This window comes from Amblyraja radiata, chromosome 7 (genome assembly GCF_010909765.2).
Source record: "Amblyraja radiata isolate CabotCenter1 chromosome 7, sAmbRad1.1.pri, whole genome shotgun sequence".
Lineage (NCBI taxonomy): Eukaryota > Metazoa > Chordata > Chondrichthyes > Rajiformes > Rajidae > Amblyraja > Amblyraja radiata.
The window spans coordinates 15,180,096-15,201,951 of record NC_045962.1 but is presented as its reverse complement, the minus strand read 5'-3'; the positions used below and the strand labels follow the sequence as shown (position 1 = coordinate 15,201,951).

At 42.3% G+C, this 21,856-nt stretch overlaps 1 protein-coding gene across 1 annotated transcript in view; it reads right to left on the bottom strand.

Moving 5' to 3' along the window:
• The window catches only part of tmeff2 (transmembrane protein with EGF like and two follistatin like domains 2), an 86,236-nt gene continuing 64,380 nt past the window's right edge, over nt 1-21,856 (bottom strand). The window contains exons 6-10 of the mRNA XM_033023738.1: nt 15,011-15,159; nt 4,358-4,417; nt 2,487-2,613; nt 2,241-2,399; nt 1-1,067 (exon numbers count right to left, since the gene is read on the bottom strand). Coding sequence (XP_032879629.1) covers nt 971-1,067; nt 2,241-2,399; nt 2,487-2,613; nt 4,358-4,417; nt 15,011-15,159 — 592 coding nt within the window. The 3' untranslated portion in view covers nt 1-970. The remainder of the gene's footprint in view (nt 1,068-2,240; nt 2,400-2,486; nt 2,614-4,357; nt 4,418-15,010; nt 15,160-21,856) is intronic.

Genomic DNA, 21,856 nt, shown 5'->3' with positions numbered 1-21,856 from the left:
TTGCTGCTGTAATATTTTTATTTTTGTCATCTTATTATGAAACGTTAGCACTGGAAATGTACATTTCAAATGAGGATCCTTAACAGAGCAAAACAACGCTCTAATTATCCTGGCATTATCAAAAAGTATGTGTGTGATCCTCTAATTTCTACCACTTTGGTCAATGAATCACATTTAAACCATTGTTTTTTTACTAACCAGGCTAGGTAATCTCTAACCAAGTGATAAAAGTTGTTCATAATGAAAGCTCTTGTATTCATGTAAAAGGTACACTGATTTATGCAAGTGCATAAGCACACACACAATATAAAATAGGATACTTCACTAATGACATTTATGGAGGTTATCCGTTTAAACAAAGAGAGCCTTGTTGACAGATTTTTTTATGCAGTATTATACTGGTATGTATACATTACTACTGAATCCAAATAAACAGCACTGCCATTATAGTATAATGGAGGTTTTAAAGCTCAATGGCCTTCATTACAAGCGAGTAAAAAATTAACGTTGAACCTCTTGGTCTTTAACTCATAGCTTCCATAAATTAATTTTCAATGAACAACTTCATAGATCCTCATTTTCTCTAGTTAACAAAGGCAAAACCTGACCGGACAATACAAATTGCTTGCTTTAAAAAAAAAAATCAATAGCACATTTCATCTTTAAAAAATTAAGAAACATCATCGAAGTATTTATTTTTCATTAGTCCAGCTTTATAGTACTTCATGTGCAAACTAAATCAAGTGATATAAATTGTTAACCATTTATTTATTTATTACAGAAAAAACACATCAAGACATTATATACTATTTGAAATATATCCAGACATAATCAAATATAACTGTAGTATATGTATTCATTGGTGTAGTATAACACAAATGCAAGGCAACATGTGTTGTTCCATTTTGTATGATAATCAATAGTCCGAGCTTTGTGTAATTACTTTTGCAGCTGTACAATCATGCTTGCTTTAAATTAATCTTGTAGATGCTCTTGTGGTGTTGTCAGAACTGTAGTGTGTCGCATTTTGCTTCTGTCTTTGAATTCTGTTGCCCCGAGGACATTTTCTGCAGATAACAATAAAAAATATCACTAATTCATGGGGCAGGAGAATTATATTTTACTTCGCAGCAGTGTGCACATTTTCATAACATTTCCAATTGAGAATAAATGACTAACAGACATTGTACATTATAGAGACACGCTGAGTATTTTTAACACACACCTCATGCTCAGTGCTTTTTGGCCTCTAATCTTTCGTCCAATGTGCATGATATGAACAATATCAAGGGACATATCAAGGGATATGGGGGGAAAAGCTGGAACGGGGTACTGATTTTAGATGATCAGCCATGATCATATTGAATGGCTGTGCTAGCTCCTGCATGTATTTTTCTATGTTTTGATCTGATCAGATAAATCTATAAATTGAGTAATTGAAATCTAAGTGAAGAATCAATAGCCATATCAAGCTCTGCGGATATCTGTAATCCTCTGGGATTGCATACAAATGTTGATCCTTTACATGTGAGCATCTATGAAGGGTGTTAGACATGCTAATCAACACCTCCAAAGCCAGTTCTCTTATTATTGCTTACAACAAAAAGGCGATTTTTCAGCAGGACATCACAGAATGATGGTCATAGCTAGAAATCTCGTGAAACTGTTTTATCTTGTTGAGAGTGTTATAAAAAATAGGCAGGTACATATCCAAATTAAACAATGGCCCTTTTCAGTACAAGACAAAAGCAGAAGATAGAAAAGCCCGTTCCTGCCACTGGCTTGTTGGACTGAATCAGCAACAGTGGAGACACAAAAGACTGCGGATGCTGGAATCTTCAACGATAAACAAATTGCTGGAGGTACTCAACGAGCCAGGCAAGAACTGTAGAAGGAACCAGACAGATGATATTTAAGACTGAAGGGCCCTGACTGAAAACGTCGTCTGTCCATTTCCTTCCACAGATTCTGCCTTAGCAGTGTGTTTTTCAAGATTCCACCACCTGCAGTCTCTTGTGACTCTTCAATTAAGGAACCAACATGCCAAACCCGTCCTCTTTCAAATTAAGATCATCACTGCACAGCAGATACTCTCCCTGCAACCCAGGGCTGTGAGAGTGGTGATCCCAGGTGTCTAAAATGTGGCAGTTTCATTCAAAGACTGATATTTCCCACGCAGTTAGTCCAAGATGGTGCAATGGAAATCAAAGACATGCCTATCATTGTTTGATTAACATTACCTTGTTATGCAAAGAACTACAATCAAAATGATGGCCACCTGCACAGCTCCAATGATGGATGCTATTAAGACATACTGAAGTTTCCCAGCTCCAGGTACTACATACAAAACATTAAACTCCTTTTGTTCACAGCGTGGTCCTTTAAAACCTGCTTCGCAACTGTAAAAATAAATTGGACAGAGAAATTAATTGATACAAGGGGTGTTTATGACGAGATTGTAAAATGTTCTTGTTTTCATGTGTTACCTGCAAGATGGTTCCTGTTTGTTAATCAAATATTCACATTTTCCATGTAGACAATGATCATCAAAGAGATTGGGACATGGAATAAATAATCCTTGGGCTGGATTTTCTAATTTATTGGCATTTTTTTCTGAAAAGCAAAATTAAAAAAAATGTGAGTCCAATTAAAAAATAAATGTATTTATATCTACATAGACCAAGGGTGGACACATTTTGTAAGAGTTCTGACTGTTAAATGGATAGGATCAAGATTAGATTTATCAAGGGTACAATTTGGAAAAAAAGTGAAAGCTGCAGTGTCAGACATTATGCTAAAAAAAACAGAATCATAAAGGCAATGCAGTTTTGTTGTTTATACATTTCTGCACAAGGAATGACTGAATAATGTGTTTATAGTTTGTATTTGTGTGTGCAGTTGCTATAATTTCCACCATAAAAATGTTCTTCTTTCTCCAGATCCTCTTTAGTGCCTCTAAACCAGTGATTCCCAACCTGGGGTCATATCCATGGCAAATTTCAGGGGGGCCACAGAAAAATTTTGGAATTTAGGGGGCCACAGGTTCAATGAAGGGGGCCATAGAGCTACCACCCTGTTGCCTCCTAAATTTCAGTTCTAATAAATTTAAATCTATGTAGTTGAAATATTTTTGATGTTTGTGGAATAGAATAAAAGAGAATATATGTGCAATTAATAGACACTGATATTTTTATGGAAGGTATTATAATATTGAAGTACTTTTTTTCCGCTAATAATGTCATGGGGGGGGCACAGAAAAATTAAAAGATCCTAAGAGGGCCATGAGCTAAAAAAGGTTGGGAACCACTGCTCTAAACCATCTTCCTTCTTCCTGAACCATAGTGGAGATATTCCTGTGGCGTGGGGCGAGACCTCTGCTCTCATCTCCTTTCCTCCTGGACAGAGCAAGAACAGAGTTCCCCTCCATCTAGTTTCATCTTCCACTCCACAATCCACCACATGTATTGGACCATTCTACCCTTGCGCTTGAAGGTACTGTTCACTTTGAAGCTCCCTGGTCCCCTCTTTGTCCCAGTTACCTTGGCTTTGGAACTTTTCAGTGTAACTACAGAAGACCCAACATCTGCCTTGTCACCTCTTCCCTTTCTACCATCCGGGGGACCCAAGCAATCCTTTCACACGAAGCATCAATTCACTTGCACTTGTGCCAGTCTATTGTATAGCATGCAATGTTCACAATGCAGTTTCTTCAACAGTGGAGGAACCGAATGCAAATTGAAAGACCAGCTTGTTGGTGCACCTTGTGGGAAAGGGTGGTCTCCTGCATCCTAGTGCCTGCTACTTTAAATCCTGGCTACTTTAGTGCCTGCCATTTTAATCCTGAAATAGCTGCTTTATCTTTCAAGTAAGCAATACTCGTACTCTGACCTGTCTGTGGTTTGTTACAGTGTTATTATGAAACCTAATACAGCTTGCGGAACATGGCCTCATCTTCCATCTGGGCATGTTGATAACTCATCTTCCCTGTCCACACAACTTTTACAAAAAGAGTTCTCCATTGTGAAACACATCCTGGTTAACTGTGACGCCCTATTTACCACGTTGATCAAGCACAGCAACTAAGCATTAAGAAATTCTTAATTTCACTTTTAAAAACTGTCACTTGCAGACTGCAAAGGAAAAAAAATGCTGAGCTGTGAAAAATAGCAATAAATATGACAACCTGTAATATTTTTCACGCTAGAGACTATGAGTTGATGAAATGTAGAGAATTTGCATGTTTCTTGTTCTTATTAATAAGGGAATAAAATCTCTCAAACTTAAAACTTTCTTAAAAAAATATGTTGCTGGAAAAAGCATGCAGAGCTCTCAAAAATGTTTAAAATAAATACTATACCTGTATAATCAGTTCTTGCAAAAAGTCCATCTTCTGCTTTTGTACCTACCGTCACATTCTCTGTTCAAAGAAAGTTAGAAATCTGACTTAGCAACTGAACATTACTCGTGACCAAGGAATGTCACCTGCATTGTGAACATATAACATTTCAGTGCTGGACGTTTCCATTAGTTATGTCTAAAAATAAACTGGAAAACGTCTAAATATTTGACCTGTATAAATCAACAGGGGCTGATCAGCATTTCATTTAGCTTCATTTATTAGTTAAATATTCGTGCAAAGGCATTTCATTTAAAGCCTTATTCTTAAATTAATCATCCTGACATGGAATGCACTGTCCTCTGGGTTATGTGTGTATCAATAAGGATAGATTTGCTAGTTAATGGTAGGTAATTTTCCAGAATATTCTTCCTTGATAATGAGCTGCAAATAAAATATATTGTGGAGGATTGGAGGCTTGCGGTACTCAATGAAATAAGCATTAAGTGCAGGTTTGTTTGACATTTTACTTCGGAGTCACGTGAGTGACTACGTGAAGAACCCCGCCAGGACGCATGCGTGTCATATCGCTACACGCATTGCAACAAGTCACAGCAGGGGGAACGACGTTCCCTTAGCGGCAAAATTTGAAAACCAGGAACAGCAGGTAAGAAGACTCTGCGTTCCTTCCACTCACCTTTTAGGTGGAAACATGGACCGGATCCATGAAGGCTGCGGGAAAGCCTGCGGGGGAGAACCGCGGACAACCGGCAGCAGCAGCCAAAGGCACGCTAATCTCCCGTAATGGGAACAGCTGTGCCCGACTTTCGCTCCCGACTCGCTCCCGCACCGGGCCCGGCCGGGCGGGAGAGGGAAGCAAAAAACTAATGTTTCCCCGCGCTGGGTTTTCTCACAGGAGGGGAAGCTGGACAAAGTGGTGTCCACAAGTGCTGCTAGTGAAGCTGGCAGGGGAGGACCGCGGAGTCGCGGGCAGCCGGCAGCAGCAACCAAAGGCACGTTAATCTCCCGTAATGGGAACAGCTGTGCCCGACTTTCACTCCCGACTCACTCCCGCACCGGACCGGGCGGGAGAGGGAGCAAAACTAATGTTTCCCCGCGCCGGGTCTTTACAGGAGGGGAAGCTGGACAAAGGAGTGTCCACAAGTGCTGCTAGTGAAGCTGGCTGGGGAAGACAGCAGAGTCGCAGGCAGCCGGCAGCAGCAGCCAAAGGCACGTTAATCTCCCGTAATGGGAAGAGCTGTGCCGACTTTTGGTCCCGCGCCGGCCAGAACATCACGGCCGGGCGGGAGACTATTCAAATGGGGCGGTTGACTTTTGACCAGTCAATAATGGCAGCAGACGGGGTGGAACGACGTTCACCCGTAGCAACAATTTTAACCTGGACCTGCAGGTAAGGTAAGAGCTGCGGTCTTTTTTGTATTTACCATGCTGATTGCAGGTGCAGAAACCAACGGGCTGCGACAAAGCTGGTGGGCTAGATGGAATCAGCTATGCCAGATGTCCTCCATACCGGCCATATCCACTCCACGGAAGGACAGTAAGGACAAAGCTGGAGAAGGAGGACCGTGGAGCAGCGGGCAGCCAGCAGCAGCCAGCGGCACTTGGATCACCCGTAGTGGGATCAGCTGTGCCCGATGTCGCCTCCGCACCGGCCAAATCCACGCGGCCGGGCGGAAAGGCTAGACACAAAACCAACAAGGTCGTGGACTCAGAGGAGTCAGACTTTGAACAACCGCGGGCGGCCAGCGCCCGAGAGCGCTGGAGCAGATAGAAGCGGTGTATGGAGCTTTGCTCCAACGTGACAGACTCCGGGAGATGGAGTCGGGTCACTGTGGGCCCTATGATAAACCCACAGCAGTACCTCTTGAAGGGCTGCACAGTGCTTCTACCTCATCAGAGGGGAGCACTGCGGGTCAGTTCTGGGCTGACCTGGAAGAGGGGTCCGCAGAAGAAAAGACAAGTGTGCAGGGGGTGCAGGAACAAGAGAACCTACTGGAACCCACTACGGCCAACGACAGCACCCCCACGCACCCACCAGCAGAACTGGTGAAAGCTTGAAGGACCGGTACCCAAAACATGAGTCTTTTTAGGCCATGGCCCAGACCGGCCTTCTTGGAAGATGCGGGGACCTCCAACGCCAACCAAACCGAAAATCCAGACCCCAGCGCTACAACAGCAGCGAAGAACCTACAAAAAGTAAACCTGCCACTGGTAACTATGGAGGTAGGTGGGTCTGGTTCCCTACAATATACAGTGGGCACGGAGATTGGGTGGAGATTACACTCTTTTCTGAATGCATGGAGCATGATAACAACCGATACTTACATCTTAAGCAGTATCCAGGGATATACAACAGAGTTTATACACAAGTACAGCCCTCCAGTTCAACATATACTGAACTGAATGTTCGTGCCTTCTGATAAAGGAAAATCAAAAGCGCAAGCTCAACTGAAGCGGCTTCACATAAAAGGTGTAATTGAGAAAACTCAACACGAACCATTAGAATTCGTGTCCAATATATTTATCAAAAACAAAAAAGATGATGGTTATCGCATCATCATAGATCTGACAAAATGGATACCTTTGTTACTGCTTAACAATTAATTTCCGAAGGTTACTTCAATGGCCAGCATCGATTTAAAAGATGCTTACTATTCAGTGCCTATACGAGGTGACCACAGATGTTACTTAAAATTCAACTGGATGGTACAACTCTGACAGTATAAAGCACTGCCAAATGGGTTATCATCAGCCCCAGGCTGTTCACAAAAATTTTGAAACCAGCCCTAGCGTTTATACGGAAACGTACACACATGGTCATGGCATATTTAGATGACATACTCATTGTGGGCAAAACTTTGGAATTGGCCAAACAACCTGTAACAGCCACAAAAAAGTTATTTGGAAAACTGGGATTCATTTTTCATCCAGTTAAATCTAAACTAACGCCTTCCACTACTATGGACTACCTGGGGTTTCACCATTGACTCAGTTCACATGTCGGTGACTCTGCCTAAGGGAAAGGCTAGAGATTTAATAGAGGCTTGCAATAACCTCACTGACATCAGCAAACCATCCATCAGATTGGTAGCTAAAGTAATTGGCATAATGATGGCTGCCTTTCCAGCCACTCAATTTGGACCTCTACATTACCAACACATACAGAGAGCAAAATACAAGCACTCTAAATTATGCAGGTCACTTTGACAGATCTGTGAAACTACCAACCAAGCTAAAATGGAACTAAAATGGCGGATAGATAACATCTGGCCTTGTTCCAATCCAATCATTGTCAGTAACCCTTCCATGGTACTACAAACTGATGCCAGTGCACTTGGGTGGGGAGCCACCAATACCATACCACCGTGGTAGCATACATTAACCACAGGGTGGAAACAAATCGACATCATGTGACAATCTGGCTATACAAATTGGCAATGGTGTATCCAGAGAGATATTTGGATATCAGCCACTTACCTACCAGGAAGGCTAAATTCAGTGGCAGACACCAGGTCACGCAAATTTAATGAAAACACCAAATGGATGTTGAATAAAATAGTACTGCTGATATCACAGCAAAATATGGAACACCAGATATCGATTTATTCGCATCCAGACTTAACCACCAGTTATCAAATTATGTTACATGGGAACCAGACCCTGGGGCAGCGGCGACAGATGCATTTTCGCTGCATTGGGGGGGGGGGGGGGGGGGGGGGGGGGAATTGTTTATTACGCATTCCCTCCTTTCCTGCCTCATCAGTCGGGTATTAAGGAAATACAACAAGACTCTGCATCTGGTATTGGTAGTACCCGATTGGCCTACACAACCATGGTTCCCAGTGGTATCAAACATGGTATCAAAGACATGAACATCCCGTCTGTTCTGGAATATCTGGCAGGCCTCCACTATGATGAGGGGCCCAGTTACAATGCCATCAACTGCGCCAGAAGTGCCCTATCGACTTACCTATGGCAGGGGACAGACCATTACACTGTTGGGACTCACCCACTGGTACAAAACCTATGAGGGGAACCAGATACTCCCAAATATGGGATGTGAGAATAATCCTGAAGATGCTCAGGAATTGGTCTCCAGCAACAGTTCTGTCCCTACACAGACTGACATTAAAACAGTCATGCTAATGGTATTGGTCACGGCACAGAGGATACAGTCACTGCAAAAACTAGACTGGACAACATGACTTCCTCAACAGAAAATATTACGTTTCATATTTATGAGATAGTAAGCAGAACAGAAAAGGGATCAGCAGGCCTCAATATACAATTAGGTCATACCCAACAGATGACCGTCTGTGTATAATAAGACATCTGTCGTTATACACGGAGAAAAAGAATATCCTAAGAGGCAATGAAAAGGCACATTTTGGTCAGCCACTAGCAACCACACCAAGAGTGACGGTCCAGACCATCTCCAGATGGCTGAAACAGGTGCTAACACAGGCTGGGGTGGATACTAATTTTTTAAAATCTCTTTCCACCAGGGCTGCAGCTACATTGGCAGCGATACAGTTGGATGTACCAATGGACCAAATCCTCAAGGCAGCAGGATGGTCTGGAGGGGAAAACATTCCAATTATTTTATAATAAACCAGTAATGAAACCTGGAACGTTTGCAGAAACAATTTAAGTTCTGTAAATTAATTTAAACCCATAAAAAGGGGTTATAAATTTGTGTTAAACAATTTTATGATTTCAATGTCGAATTCATGTCCAAATTATGTTAACACAATTCCTCCCAGTCAAGGCAGACGTGATGCATGGACTCGTTTCCACGGCATGAAATCACAGAGCTTTAAAATCTTCACGTAGCCACTCACGTGACTCCGAAGTAAAATAGTAAGATTAAACGAGAACTTACCAGTTTGAAGTTTGATCTGTATTTTATGAGGAGTTACGATGAGGGATTACGTGCCCTCCGCTCCCACCCTGATCATATACTTAACTGGTATCTCTTCTCTAATCTTACTATGTTTAGTCATTACAGTTATCTGTGATTTCACACCGCTGCTTTGAAGAATGACACGCATGTGTCCTGGCGGGGTTCTTCACGTAGTCCCTCATCGTAACTCCTCATAAAATACAGATCAAACTTCAAACTGGTAAGTTCTCGTTTAATCTTACTATTAATCTTTCCTGTTGGATAAAAATATCAGGACCAGTGGCATCCCCATGGACATTGTCAATGGCAGACCTGCCAGGCAGCCAGGTCCTTCCATGGATGGCTTTCCTCTTTATTTCAAGCAAGAGTTGTGAATCTGTGGAATCCTCTGCCAATTCACTGGATGTTTTCAATGGAGAGAGTTAGATGAAGCTCTTAGGGCTAACGGAATCAAGGGATATGGGGAAAAAGCAGGAATGGGGTACTGATTTTAGATGATCAGCCATGATCATATTGAATGGTGGTGCTGGCTCGAAGGGCCAAAGGGCCTATTCCTGCACCTATTTTTCTATGTTTCTAACATCACAAAGATAAATGATGCTAACGGCCACATAAACCGTGTGTCGATTGCATTTTCTCAGAAATAGATGTTTTTTTTCTTTTCAGTAAACAATAGAAATATTGTTGGTAGTCTCCATTTGTTTAAAATGCCATGCATTGAAATGCATGGTAGTGTGAGTTGAGAATTGCTTCACTGAGCTACAATACGTACATTTTGAATGAATTTCTTGTAGGATTCACCCAAGAAAATATATTGTACTGTGGGGAATGTATAAAAATCATATATTTTAAATAAAAATGATGAAACTATTAAAACATTGGCTATCATCACCTAATTTCATTTAACCATTTAAAATTTTCAATAATTGTAACTATGCTGAATATTGCCAGAATTGATCATTTTGAAACAGTGTCTGATATTCAGTCATGATTTTGTTTCATTCTTTAGGCAAAATCAGTCTCAAAGCCTTAGTACCCTTGTTGGTTGGAAGATAACATTGCAAAAATTGTTATCAACAATGTCCCCAATTTAGTTATTAGAAAGCTACCTGAAAGAGAAAACATTTTGTAGTCGAAGCAGGGAGTAATTTACAGCCTAAACCCAGTGAGATACAGGGAACTTCCAACCAGTAGGATCGGCAATAACAAAATAATCTGACTGCATAAATATTTTCCATTTCCTGTGTGCACTTTAACTCAATCAATGATCTCAAAACACACAGTCTCTGAAATGGGATTTGAACTCATTGCCTTCTAACTCAGAATAGAGAGTTACTAACTAAGCGTGTAGGAAGGAACTGCAGATGCTGGTTTAAACCAAAGATAGACACAAAAAGCTGGAGTAACTCAGCGGGACAGGCAGCATCTCTGGAGAGAAGGAATGGGTGACGTTTCGAGTCAGACTGAAGAAGGGTCTCGACCCGAAACGTCACACGTTCCTTCTCTCCAGAGATGTTGCCTGCCCCGCTGAGTTACTCCAGCATTCTGTGCCTATCTTCAGTTTCTAACTCAGCCATAGCTGACAACATACCCATTCAATAATTGTCCTCCTGCTGTGGGACATTGAGGAGCAGAGTCCGGTGGGGACACCCCTCAACCAAGGGAAGGGCCTCGAGATTGGCAAGGGTGCTTGGTTTAAGGTCAGTTGCGAATACTACCAAATATAACTCTAATGAATGTATAGACGTTGAGAATGTCTCTGCAGAGTTTCTGCACTGTTCTTGTTTTGTTTATGTTTTGAATAAAGTTTATTTTTGAAACAAAAATATTGCACACATTTTCCACGTCCAACACTGTAGCGTTTGCCATTGTTATTTACATTGCGTTAAGCCACTAAACAGTGAGTGAACCCAGAATCTTACACATAAATTGAAGTTTACATTGATGGTAACTTATGTATATGTTAACATGCTGCAAGAGTGATGTAAAACTGTAACCTTTTACTTGTTCCATAATTAAACAAACACATTGCATTCTCTCTTCCTGTCGCATGAGAAGACCACACAGTATATTTTCAGGTTTTGAAAAAACATAAACACAAAACTGACTGCCTTACTAATGTCAGTTTATAAACTTCCTATCGCAATGTGGAGAAGCGTTGCAGAGCCAAGCAAATGGTGGTACTGGGCAAGAATGGTATGTCATCAATGGTAAAGTTGAACTGATTTATTTAAGCTATTGGGAAATTAGTGACAAACTCAGAGCTTGTGTAACATAATTTCAGGATTCAGATCCATTTATAAAGCACCCAAGTGTCATTGCCGTTTATGAGGTTCACTGATCCTTGCATTTCAGTTTTTTTTAATGGATCCATATCCATCTTTTCAGAACAATCCATGACTTCCAAAAAGCTGCACAGCTCCTCCAGTTTAAGATGGTACAGAGTCCACGATTTTGTTCTATTCATTGAATATGCTGCTCATGTTGGAATCACCTGACTGTAATTACATTACAGGATAACAAAGGACAAACGACATTTATTGTCACATACACCAATTGGTGCAGTGAAATTTGAGTTACCATGCAGCACACAAATACAACACAACACTTTAGAATTTAACATAAAACATAACCCCCCCCCCCCCCACAGCGTTTCCCACTGTGAGGGAAGGCACTAAAGTTCAGTCCTCTTCCTCTGTTCACCCGTGGTCGGGGCCCATTGAGGCCTCCGCAGTCGCCACTACGGGCCCGATGTTTCAGGCCCTCGAACGGAAGAACACTCTCAGCGGCCCAGAGCCTCCGAATCGGCCGCTTCCTACCGGAGACCGCGGCTTCCGAAGTCCACAGGCCGAGCTGGTCGGAGATTCAATGCTGGCGACCTCGGCAAGAGATCCCAGGGCTCCGCGATGTTAAAGTCAACGCCGCCCACGACTGGAAAGTCAGCTCTGCCCGTGACTAGAAAGTCAGCGCCGCCAGCGCCTGGAAGCTCCGCAGACCACAGTCGGCAGTCCCAGCAATCCGGAGCTCCAACCGATCCCGGGAAGGCATCACTCGCTCCGCGGTGGAATCCAGTGCTGCGCAGCCGCTGCTGAAGCTGAGGCTCTGGCCGGTCTGCGGCAGGAAAGGCCGCGCCAATCCAGGTGGTAGGCCGCGAGGAGGGGGGCGAAGATGCGGCTTGGAGAATAGTCGCATCCTCGATCAGGAAGTGACTAAGAAAACATTTTCCCCTTCCCCAAATAAAAAAGACTAAAAGACCTCCAAAAACAAACTTTAGAACAGACTAAAAATACCAAAAATAATGAAAGGACAGACAGCTGCAGGCTAGGCAGCCACACTCGATGGCACCACCACTCGCGCTAAGGCAGAGACTGTGTTACTAGTCTTTGGATGAATTTAGCAGCTGATGTAGAAGAGAAGGCAAAATCATGGATGGTCAACTTTTTTAAGAGGTAATTAAAATAAATTCTGTAGACAAGGACCTACAACGTTTAAATAGTCTTGATAACTATATACACCGATGCTGACGTTGAGGAGTTGGAAATTTGTGCATCTAACCCGTTATTTTTCATCCATTAAGATGAATGAATGGAAAATCACAAGCTGTGCCTCGACAATTTCACTCATTTCATTCTCTGTCAGCATCGGCCCCTGCTGGGAGTGTGGAATCAATCCAATCATATATGGCACTGAGATCGGTACTATTCTCACTGTCACAAAAGTAAATAACAGGAGATATTGTGACACGTATCCATCATGGTATAGTTACTGGTAATGGTCTATTATTGCCACCTGTACTGAGATAGATGAAAAACATTGTTTTACGTGCTATGCAGGCAAATCATATCATACTTGAGTACTACAAGTAGTGCAAAAAGGGAAAATAAACAGAGTGCGGATATAGTACTACAACTACCGAGAAAGCGCAGATGTAAAAAAGTGCAATGAGACAGAGTGGGGGATCCGGAATTCATTCTTAGCATGCGAGAGTCCGTTCAAGAACCAGTTAATAGCGGAGAAGGAACTGTTCTTGAATCTGCAGGAAAGTGCTTTCACGATTTTGTATCATCAGCCCATCAGGAGGGGAGAAGAGGGAATGCTTGTCGTGTGAGTGGTCCTTGATTATTTTAGTTGCTTTCCTGAGGTAGCATGCAGCATGGATTGACGGGATGGATGGGGGTGGGGGAGGAGGGGACGCGTGGAGGAGAGAGGCTTGTTTGCATGACGGACAGGGCTGCATTCCCAACTCTCTGCAAGTTCTTGTGCCGTTGGCCAGTGCAGTTTGGCATTGGAAGCTGTGATGCATCCAGATAGGATGCTTTCTGCGGTGCATCTGTAGAAATTGGTAAGAAATTGGAGACATGCCAAATTTCCGTAGTTATCTGAGGATGTAGAGACATTGGAATGCTTCCTCAGCCGTAGTATTAACATTGGCTATTAAAATATGCATAGATAGATATCAACTATTTACTTTGCACAATTTTTATTTTGTTTTATTTTACCTCATCCACCTTCATTCCATCTTTTCCCTGACATCCTCTCATTCACTTATTCTGCTCTCCATTTCTGAAATACTTTGCTCTCAAACTCATCCCCTCTTTCCTGGTTTCTCGCATTGCTTCCTTTTGTTTTAATTTTTTTTTAAATATCGTGTAATCTTCTTGCTCATTGTTTCTCGTCCTGTTTTCAATCCATTGTCTCCTGAGCGCTCTTCAGCTTCTTTCTCAACTTCCATTTCCTATCTCTTTACACCATGTGTGCTATTTTCTGTTCAACGTATTAGATCCTATTGAATTTTGGATGATTAATTAACTCGTTCTCTGGTATCATTGTGGTTCCGTGCAGCAGAAGAGTAATTACAGGGAAAGGTTTTTCAACCTTCCTTGTTAAGAAGAAGCTATGTTGTCTGTTCCTTCCTCGGTTTTATATTTGTCTGTACCTTGTATGTTATTCGCAGTATTCAAGGACCCATCACATTATACCACTTCATTGAAAAAATTGGTTGCAAGATTCATTTAATCTAAAATCAGCATTGGCAATTACTCTTTTTTTTGCTAGATCGTTGATAGTGTGCCGAATGTCTGTGATTCGGTGTGATGTCTAAGCGGGATAACGTGCATGAATATAACAGAAATGAATCCAGGAAAACCATCTGCTAAGTTAACTCGATAGACGCAAAAAGCTGGAGTAACTCAGCGGGACAGGCAGCATCTCTGGATAGAAGGAATGGGTGACGTTTTCGGTCAAGACCCTTCTTCAGACTAGGGAACGGGTGATGTTTCTTCATACAAGTTACCTACTTCTGATTTAGGTGGTCTCTCGTTGACTAATTTTGAATTGGAAAGATCTATTAAGACAAACTCAATGTACGTCTTGACTGCTGAATAGATACAGTACATATTTTAGGTACAGATGAAAAAATGATTATGGAACGACACCGCAAGGATTAAACGCCAGGTTCACTAGAATAAAACTGAAGTGTTGCATCGGCAAATGTCAAACAATTGGCATGTACATTTACTGAACTTACAATTTAAGTCAGTGAAAATTACAGATAAAACTATGACACTGCAACCCCAATCCTTCAACCCACATGCTCACACAATTTAGTGTAGGATCAGTAAATATGCCCTCGTGAACCATTAAAACAACATGAATTTTGACAAGAATATTTATAGCGTCATAGAAATAAAATCATGATCAAAATTACACATTTTCAATTCATGGAGGATTAGTGAATCTGTTCAAGTTACCTGGACATCTCCCCAAATGTTTCACTTCTATGAAATTTTGATTCTGGCAGGACGCCTCCTTAACTTCACAAGGGTTATCATAGGATTTACCATCAGAAGCACATACAGGGTTGAAACTGATGCGGGAGCAGTCAATGTTGCAGACACACCTAGGCAAGATAAAAATGGGTATTATTCAACATCTCATTATCCTCAGTTCAGTGAACAGGGAAGACCCATAGAAGAATTGACATTAAGCGGGTTTGGCCCCATTCTAGCCTGCATTTTCTACGAGCATGATTGCACAATGGAGTTCAGAATCAGAAAATTATCCTTTACCAATGAAGCCAAGTACCAAGCACCCAACAGTAAATTAACACACAAAAAAAACAATGATGGCAAACGCAGCTATTTTGCACTGAAAGTATTCTGGTAAGAAAATCACAACAAGCTTTCACGGATTATGAAAGTTTTTATTTGGAATTGTATGTGTTCAGTGGTGGTATCTGCACAATCAACCTCACAGTAGCTTGTGGCTAGTTACACCACAGGGGACATTCCAAGCAGAACCCATCACATGGAGGCTGCCTTGTTTCCTTCTTTGTTTGGTTTAGAGATCCAGTGTCGAAACAGGCCCTTCAGCCCATCGAGTCCATGCTGACCAATGATCACCTGTACACTAGTTCTATGTTATCCCAGTTTTGCATCCTACGCAGTTAGACACAAAAATCTGGCGTAACTCAGCGGGTCAGACGGCATCTGTAGAGAAAAGGAATAAGTGACGTTTCGGGTCGAGACCCTTCGTCAGACTGACCCTTCTTCCTTCTTACTCAATTATCATAGGACTGATTTTAAATTTGGATGAAACTCCCGTGCAGGTTCCTGATAGACTTTAATGATGAACTTCAGTTGATTCTCACCGGCATGCATTTTCTAAAGGCTACCAGCAGCAGGGCAAGCCTGGAAATCAGGGATATTTGCCAAGTCTTAAGAACGCAGAGGGGGTGGTGGGAGGGAGAGCAGAAGGTGATTGAAGTTACGGCTCTGCTAGGCATGGAGAGCGGAATAAGTTTTGCACTGATTAAACTACTCCCGGGCTAATAACTCCTTCCCCTTCCTGTATGGAACCCAAAAGCAATGTGTAAGAAGGAACTGCAGATGCTGGTTTAAACCGAAGACAGACACAAAATGCTGGAGTAACTCAGCGGGACAGGCAGCCTCTCTGGAGAGAAGGAATGGGTGACGTTTCGGGTCTGAAGTAGGGTCTGGACCCGAAACGTCACCCAAAAGCAATGGCTTGATATTCTGTTGCCTTCTTCTTCTTTAGAACAAAGCTGTACAGGGTTGCAGGATCAAAATCTGAAAGGCAGGTAGACTTCTGATAGAAACTGTAAAACATGAAGATCACAAATATACTGACCCTGCAGGTGAAGTGGAAGCAGTAAAGCCCAGGTCACACAATTGCTGGATTGCAAAACTGCAGACAGCAACAAGCCTGGATGCTAACTCGATGATTTTGATCCTCTCATGAGCAGGTCTTTACAGTGCTTCTGAAGCACGTTTCCGCGACTGAAACATGACTCACTTAGCTCACAGGTCATGGAATTTGCTGCTGGGAACGTGTCTTTGGTAGGAGTTGTGCAAAATAAACGTAGCCACTGCAGAGATGGATACTGACCCTCTCCTGTTCCGAGACTGATCTTTGTCTGACAGGAAGAAGGTTCTCGACCCGAAACGTCACCCATTCCTTCTCTCCAGAGATGCTGCCTGTCCCGCTGAGTTACTCCAGCATTTTGTGTCTATCTTTTATCTGACCCACTATTCCTTCAGGCCAATCCCATCCATGAACTCCAGCTACTGGTGCACCTGACTCCCCCCGCATCAATCAGTAGGCTAATGTCCTCTGGTCTCTAGACTGCACACCCCTTGTACAATACCCTCACTATTCTCTAGGATGAAACACACCAATCTGCAAGTTGTCCCCTGTATACGAATCGTCAGCCTGAAGGGCCTGTCCTACTTGAACGACCTAATCCACGAGTTTAGAACACCCTAGACGAGTTGAAAAAAATGTCACGGTCGTGTTGACTCGCTGAAGTAAAAGACCTCCTATGACCTCCTACGACCAAGTCTACGGCCTCCTACGACTATGTCTACGACCTCCTATGACCCCCCTCGACCTCAGTCTTCCACACCTAAGACCAACTATGACTAGCTCACATGATAAAATGATGTCATATTTGCTTTTTTCCCCTCGGGCCCATTATCGACCTACGACTACCCACGACTATCATCACGACCTACTACCACCTACCTACGACCTACCAACAAATAAAAACTATCAATTTTTTCCGACCTTTTTTTAACTCGTGGACATTTTTTATCAGGCTGAAAAAAACGCCGCGACCTACTCGAGGCCACGAGTACGCGGAGACCACTCACGAGCATGAGGAAGAGTTACGAAGACCTCCTACGACCTCGTGGCGACCATGTTGCGAGTATGAGTCAAGGGCAAACTCGGCAGAGGTCGCCAATTAGGTCGTGAAAGTGGGACAGGGGCTTGGCGGCTTGACTCTCATCCACTCTTAGCAACCGATTGCAACCTCCCAGCCTGATGCTGAGAACTGGACATCCCAGCCACTCAAACCCGCTGCTACTCAGCTTGTCTCTGTCATAATCTTGGCTTACCAGGCACTACATGTCTTTGCTGTTACAATGCAACTTCTAACCAAAGAGTTCATGTATTTCAAATCTTCACCTCAACTTACTTAGAGACACTCAGGCAGGCTGGCTAACAGAATAATAGCCCTGTCCCACGGTACGAGTTCATTCCAAGAGCTCTCCCGAGTTTAATAAAAATCAAACTCGTGGTAAGCAAGGAGAATGAACTTAGCGGGTACGTCGGAGCTCGGGGACGTCTCTTAGCGGCTCATAATGCTAACGGCAGGTACTCGGGAAGACTCGCTAACGGCAGGTAAGCACGGGAAGACTCTTGAAGATTTTTCAACATGTTGAAAAATGTCCACGAGAGCCCCGAGTACCGACGAGTGGCCATTACCGTAAATCTCTGAGTTTGAATCAGGGCAAACTCGGGAGAGCTCTTGGAATGAACTCGTACCGTGGGACAGGGCTTTAACTTTCCACTTTCAGGCACATATATCAATGAAAAAAAAAAACCAAGGTCACATTCCCATGCCTCTATATATTTAAGCAATAAGAGCACGGAATCTTTAAAATGTAGATAACAGCTTGTTGACCCTGGACATGGGTTTCAACATACCAATGATTAAAATACCATGAATACCAATGATTCTTGAAGTAAATGTGAATTTAGGAAATTTGAATTACATCAGATTTAAAAGAGCTATGACAATATTAGTTAGTTTACCTACGAGAACCACATTATCATGAGAGATGAGAGAGTCCTAGAACACTCCAAACTGCAGACGTGTAAACGTGCCCAAATATTATATAATGTGAATGTTATATGTAGTTATGATATATATCAGGTTGTTGCATAAACAAGGAAATGCAAATTCTGGTTCACAAACTAGGATGTTGACAGGACTAGAGAGTGTGAGCTATAGGGAGAGGTTGAGTCGGCTGGGACTTTATTCCTTTGAGCGCAGGAGGATGAGGGGTGATCTTATAGAGGTGTACAAAATCATGAGAGGGACAGATTGGTTGGATGCACAGTTTCTTGAATCGAGGACCAGAGAACATTGGTTTAAAGTGAAGGGGAAAATTATTCAATAGGAATCCGAGGGGTAACTTTTTTCACACAAAGGGTGGTGGGGTATTGAACAAGCTGCCAGAGGAGGTAGTTAAGGCTGGGACTATCCCAATGTTTAAGGAATAGTTGGACAGGTACATGGATAGGATAGGTTTGGAGGTATATGGGCCAAACGTAGGCAGGTGGGACTAGTATAACTGGGACATGTTGGCCGGTGTGGGCAAGTTGGGCTGGAGGGCCTGTTTCCACACTGTATCACTCTATGTCTGTATGACAAAGAGCTGGAATAACTCAGGCAACATCTTTGGAGAATATGGATGGGTAATATTTTGTGTTGGAACTCTTCTTCAGACTGATTGTAGTAGAGGAGGGGGGGGGAGTAGGAAGTTGGAAGAGAGGAGAGGCAGGACAAAGTTTTGGAAATAATAGGTGGATACAGGAGTGCAAGGTTTTTAACATGCAGACGGTTGGACAAAGGCCAGAGATGAACAGACACAAGATTTGAGGCAAAATGATTGAATAGTTGCAAATTGTGAAGATAGAGGAAGGAATGCAGGTGGAAGGGGAGAAATAGGTATAAGTCCAGGTGGGGTACAGGGGGAGAAGGGGTGAACTCCCCCACCCCTTCATTCCGCGCTCCCCTTTCCCTGTGACCTGCTTGTACCTATTTCTCCCCACACACTCTATCTACATTCCTTCCTCTAGCTTCACAATTCTTCAATCCTTTTGTCTCGTACCTTCTTTCTTTGCATCTCTGGCTTTTGTCCAACCATCTGGCTAACAAAAACACCCTTCACCTGTATCCACCTACGTCTGAAGAAGGGTCTCGACCCGAAACGTCACCCATTCCTTCTCTTCAGAGATGCTGCCTGTCCCACTGAGTTACTCCAGCGTTTTGTGTCTATCCACCTATTTTTTTGCCAGGCTTTGTCCTGCCCTTCCTCTCAACCAACTCCCCTCCTCCCCACCACACCCAGTCAGAAGAAGGGTCCCAACCTGAAACGTCACCTATCCATGTTCTCCAGCGACGCTGCCTGACCTGCCGAGTTACTCCGGCATTTTGGATCAGATTGATAGACATTGACATAATATTTGTAATATCAAATTATTATTCAAATGATTAATACTGTTAGTAGAGGAAAACTGTTGAATAAAGAAAGGTTTGGTGGGGTCAGTTATTTTAAATACTTGTTAGGATGATATGATTCTGGGAAAGATGAGTCATATAAATATACTCAGCTGTATGTTTTCAAAGTTGAGGTCTTATATATAAATACAGTAAACAATACCAAGCATATTTTGATGCATTCTACAAATTGTAATGTGGAGAATATTTATGTGATTGAGGAGTCACGAGCTGAAATGGAATAATTGATTTGCATTTAAAAAAAAAGAAAATGCTATTAAGTGTAGAACTACTCAAACCCAGCTTTGTAGCGAACAGAGTACTTGTACATCTTCCAAAATTAACTTCCAATGGATCAATGAATATTTCTAAAGCAGATATAGATAGATTCTTGATTAGTACAAGTGTCAGAGGTTATGGGGAGAAGGCAGGAGAATGGGGTTAGGAGGGAGAGATGGATCAGCCATGATTGAATGGCGGAGTAGACTTGATGGGCCGAATGGCCTGATTCTGCTCCTATCACTTATGACCATCCATTGCTGATGTCACCAACCACAAATAACAAAAAGGTGTTTGCAATTAGAATTATGCATGTTGGTCACTGAAATTCCACATTGTTGGGATGGAAAGGGGGGGGGGGGAATTAATGGAGGGAAAACGCTGAGGCACACAATCTTCCTGCTCTGGCCCACAAGCAGTGCAGTGAAGGCATTCACTCATCCTTTATCTACCTTCATTTTGGGCCTTTCCCAAGTTCTGGAATCCAAGAACCACAAACTTTAATGAAGAAAATTGCTTCAAAATGGAGGAACCTGTCTCTTTAGTTTGTGCAACACGGTTCCTGATACTCGATTAGTCTTTACCTGGAGACCTACTTCTGCTGAAACTGAAGGAGGGTGGGAGGGAAGCAAGTTCCCCATTATAAAGAATCATTTCATCCTGCTTGCCCCGGAGAATGGATGATTGATGAGTGTGGGGAGGATGGAGTTAAAATTACTCTCACTGATGCTGCATTTTATAAAGCTACTTTTCACAGGTTGCGTTTACTGTCCATTGTGTGAATCTACATGCGTTGTTAAATGCTATAATCTTGATCAGTTTTGTAATTGTGTAGAACAGGCAGTGATGTGTGCGATGCACAGTAGTAATTATTTATAGTTACAGACTGGTGGGATCAAATCAGGGCAGATTAAGATGTTTCCAAATGCACATAATTTTGGTCAGATAGGCTAATCATATTACCAGTTTCAAATGCTTTGAGGGTAAATTTCAGAATGAAAATATTGGATGTCAATACACGCAGATTATATACAAGTCTGTGATGTAGTAATTAGTTTTACTGTGTGATTTTGCAGTTATGAAATTCCTTTATCTACTGCCTTGAAGGAAATATGTTTTCACATATTAATGTTTAAATCATTTGGCTTCAGATGGATTTTTAAATGCTGAGATTTAAAACCATTCAGTTTGAAACATTTTACAATATTGGACATCCTGCAATTGTAGGTAGACATATTATTTTCTTTTCACTAATTGCTGCAGTTCACTTTGACCTTACAAGCTACTGCTGTTACAGCTTTGTGCGGTGACTAGGATGTAACATCAAACGAGCAGGAGAAAGCACCCGCCAGCTAGCTTTATGCAAATTTTCAATAAGATTAAAGTGAACACACTAACCAGCTTCCATATTAAACACCACCTTGCATTGGTAAAAAACCTGCCATAAGAACACACAAGGATTTAATTCTTGTTCAATGTCTTACTATTAATCAAGGGAAGAGATGTTGATGTTCAGTAGAAAAAATAACTTTATATCACATTTCTGCAATAAATATGCTTCTGTGCAGGAAGGAACTGCAGATGCTGGTAAGACATAAAATGCTGGAGTAATTGAGCGGGTCAATCAGCATCTCTGGAGAAGGAATTGTTGACATTTTGGGTCGAGACCCTTTTGTCAGACTAGAAGCAGAGTGTAATCTGAGTGATGAGGACAGCTTGAAAAATCATC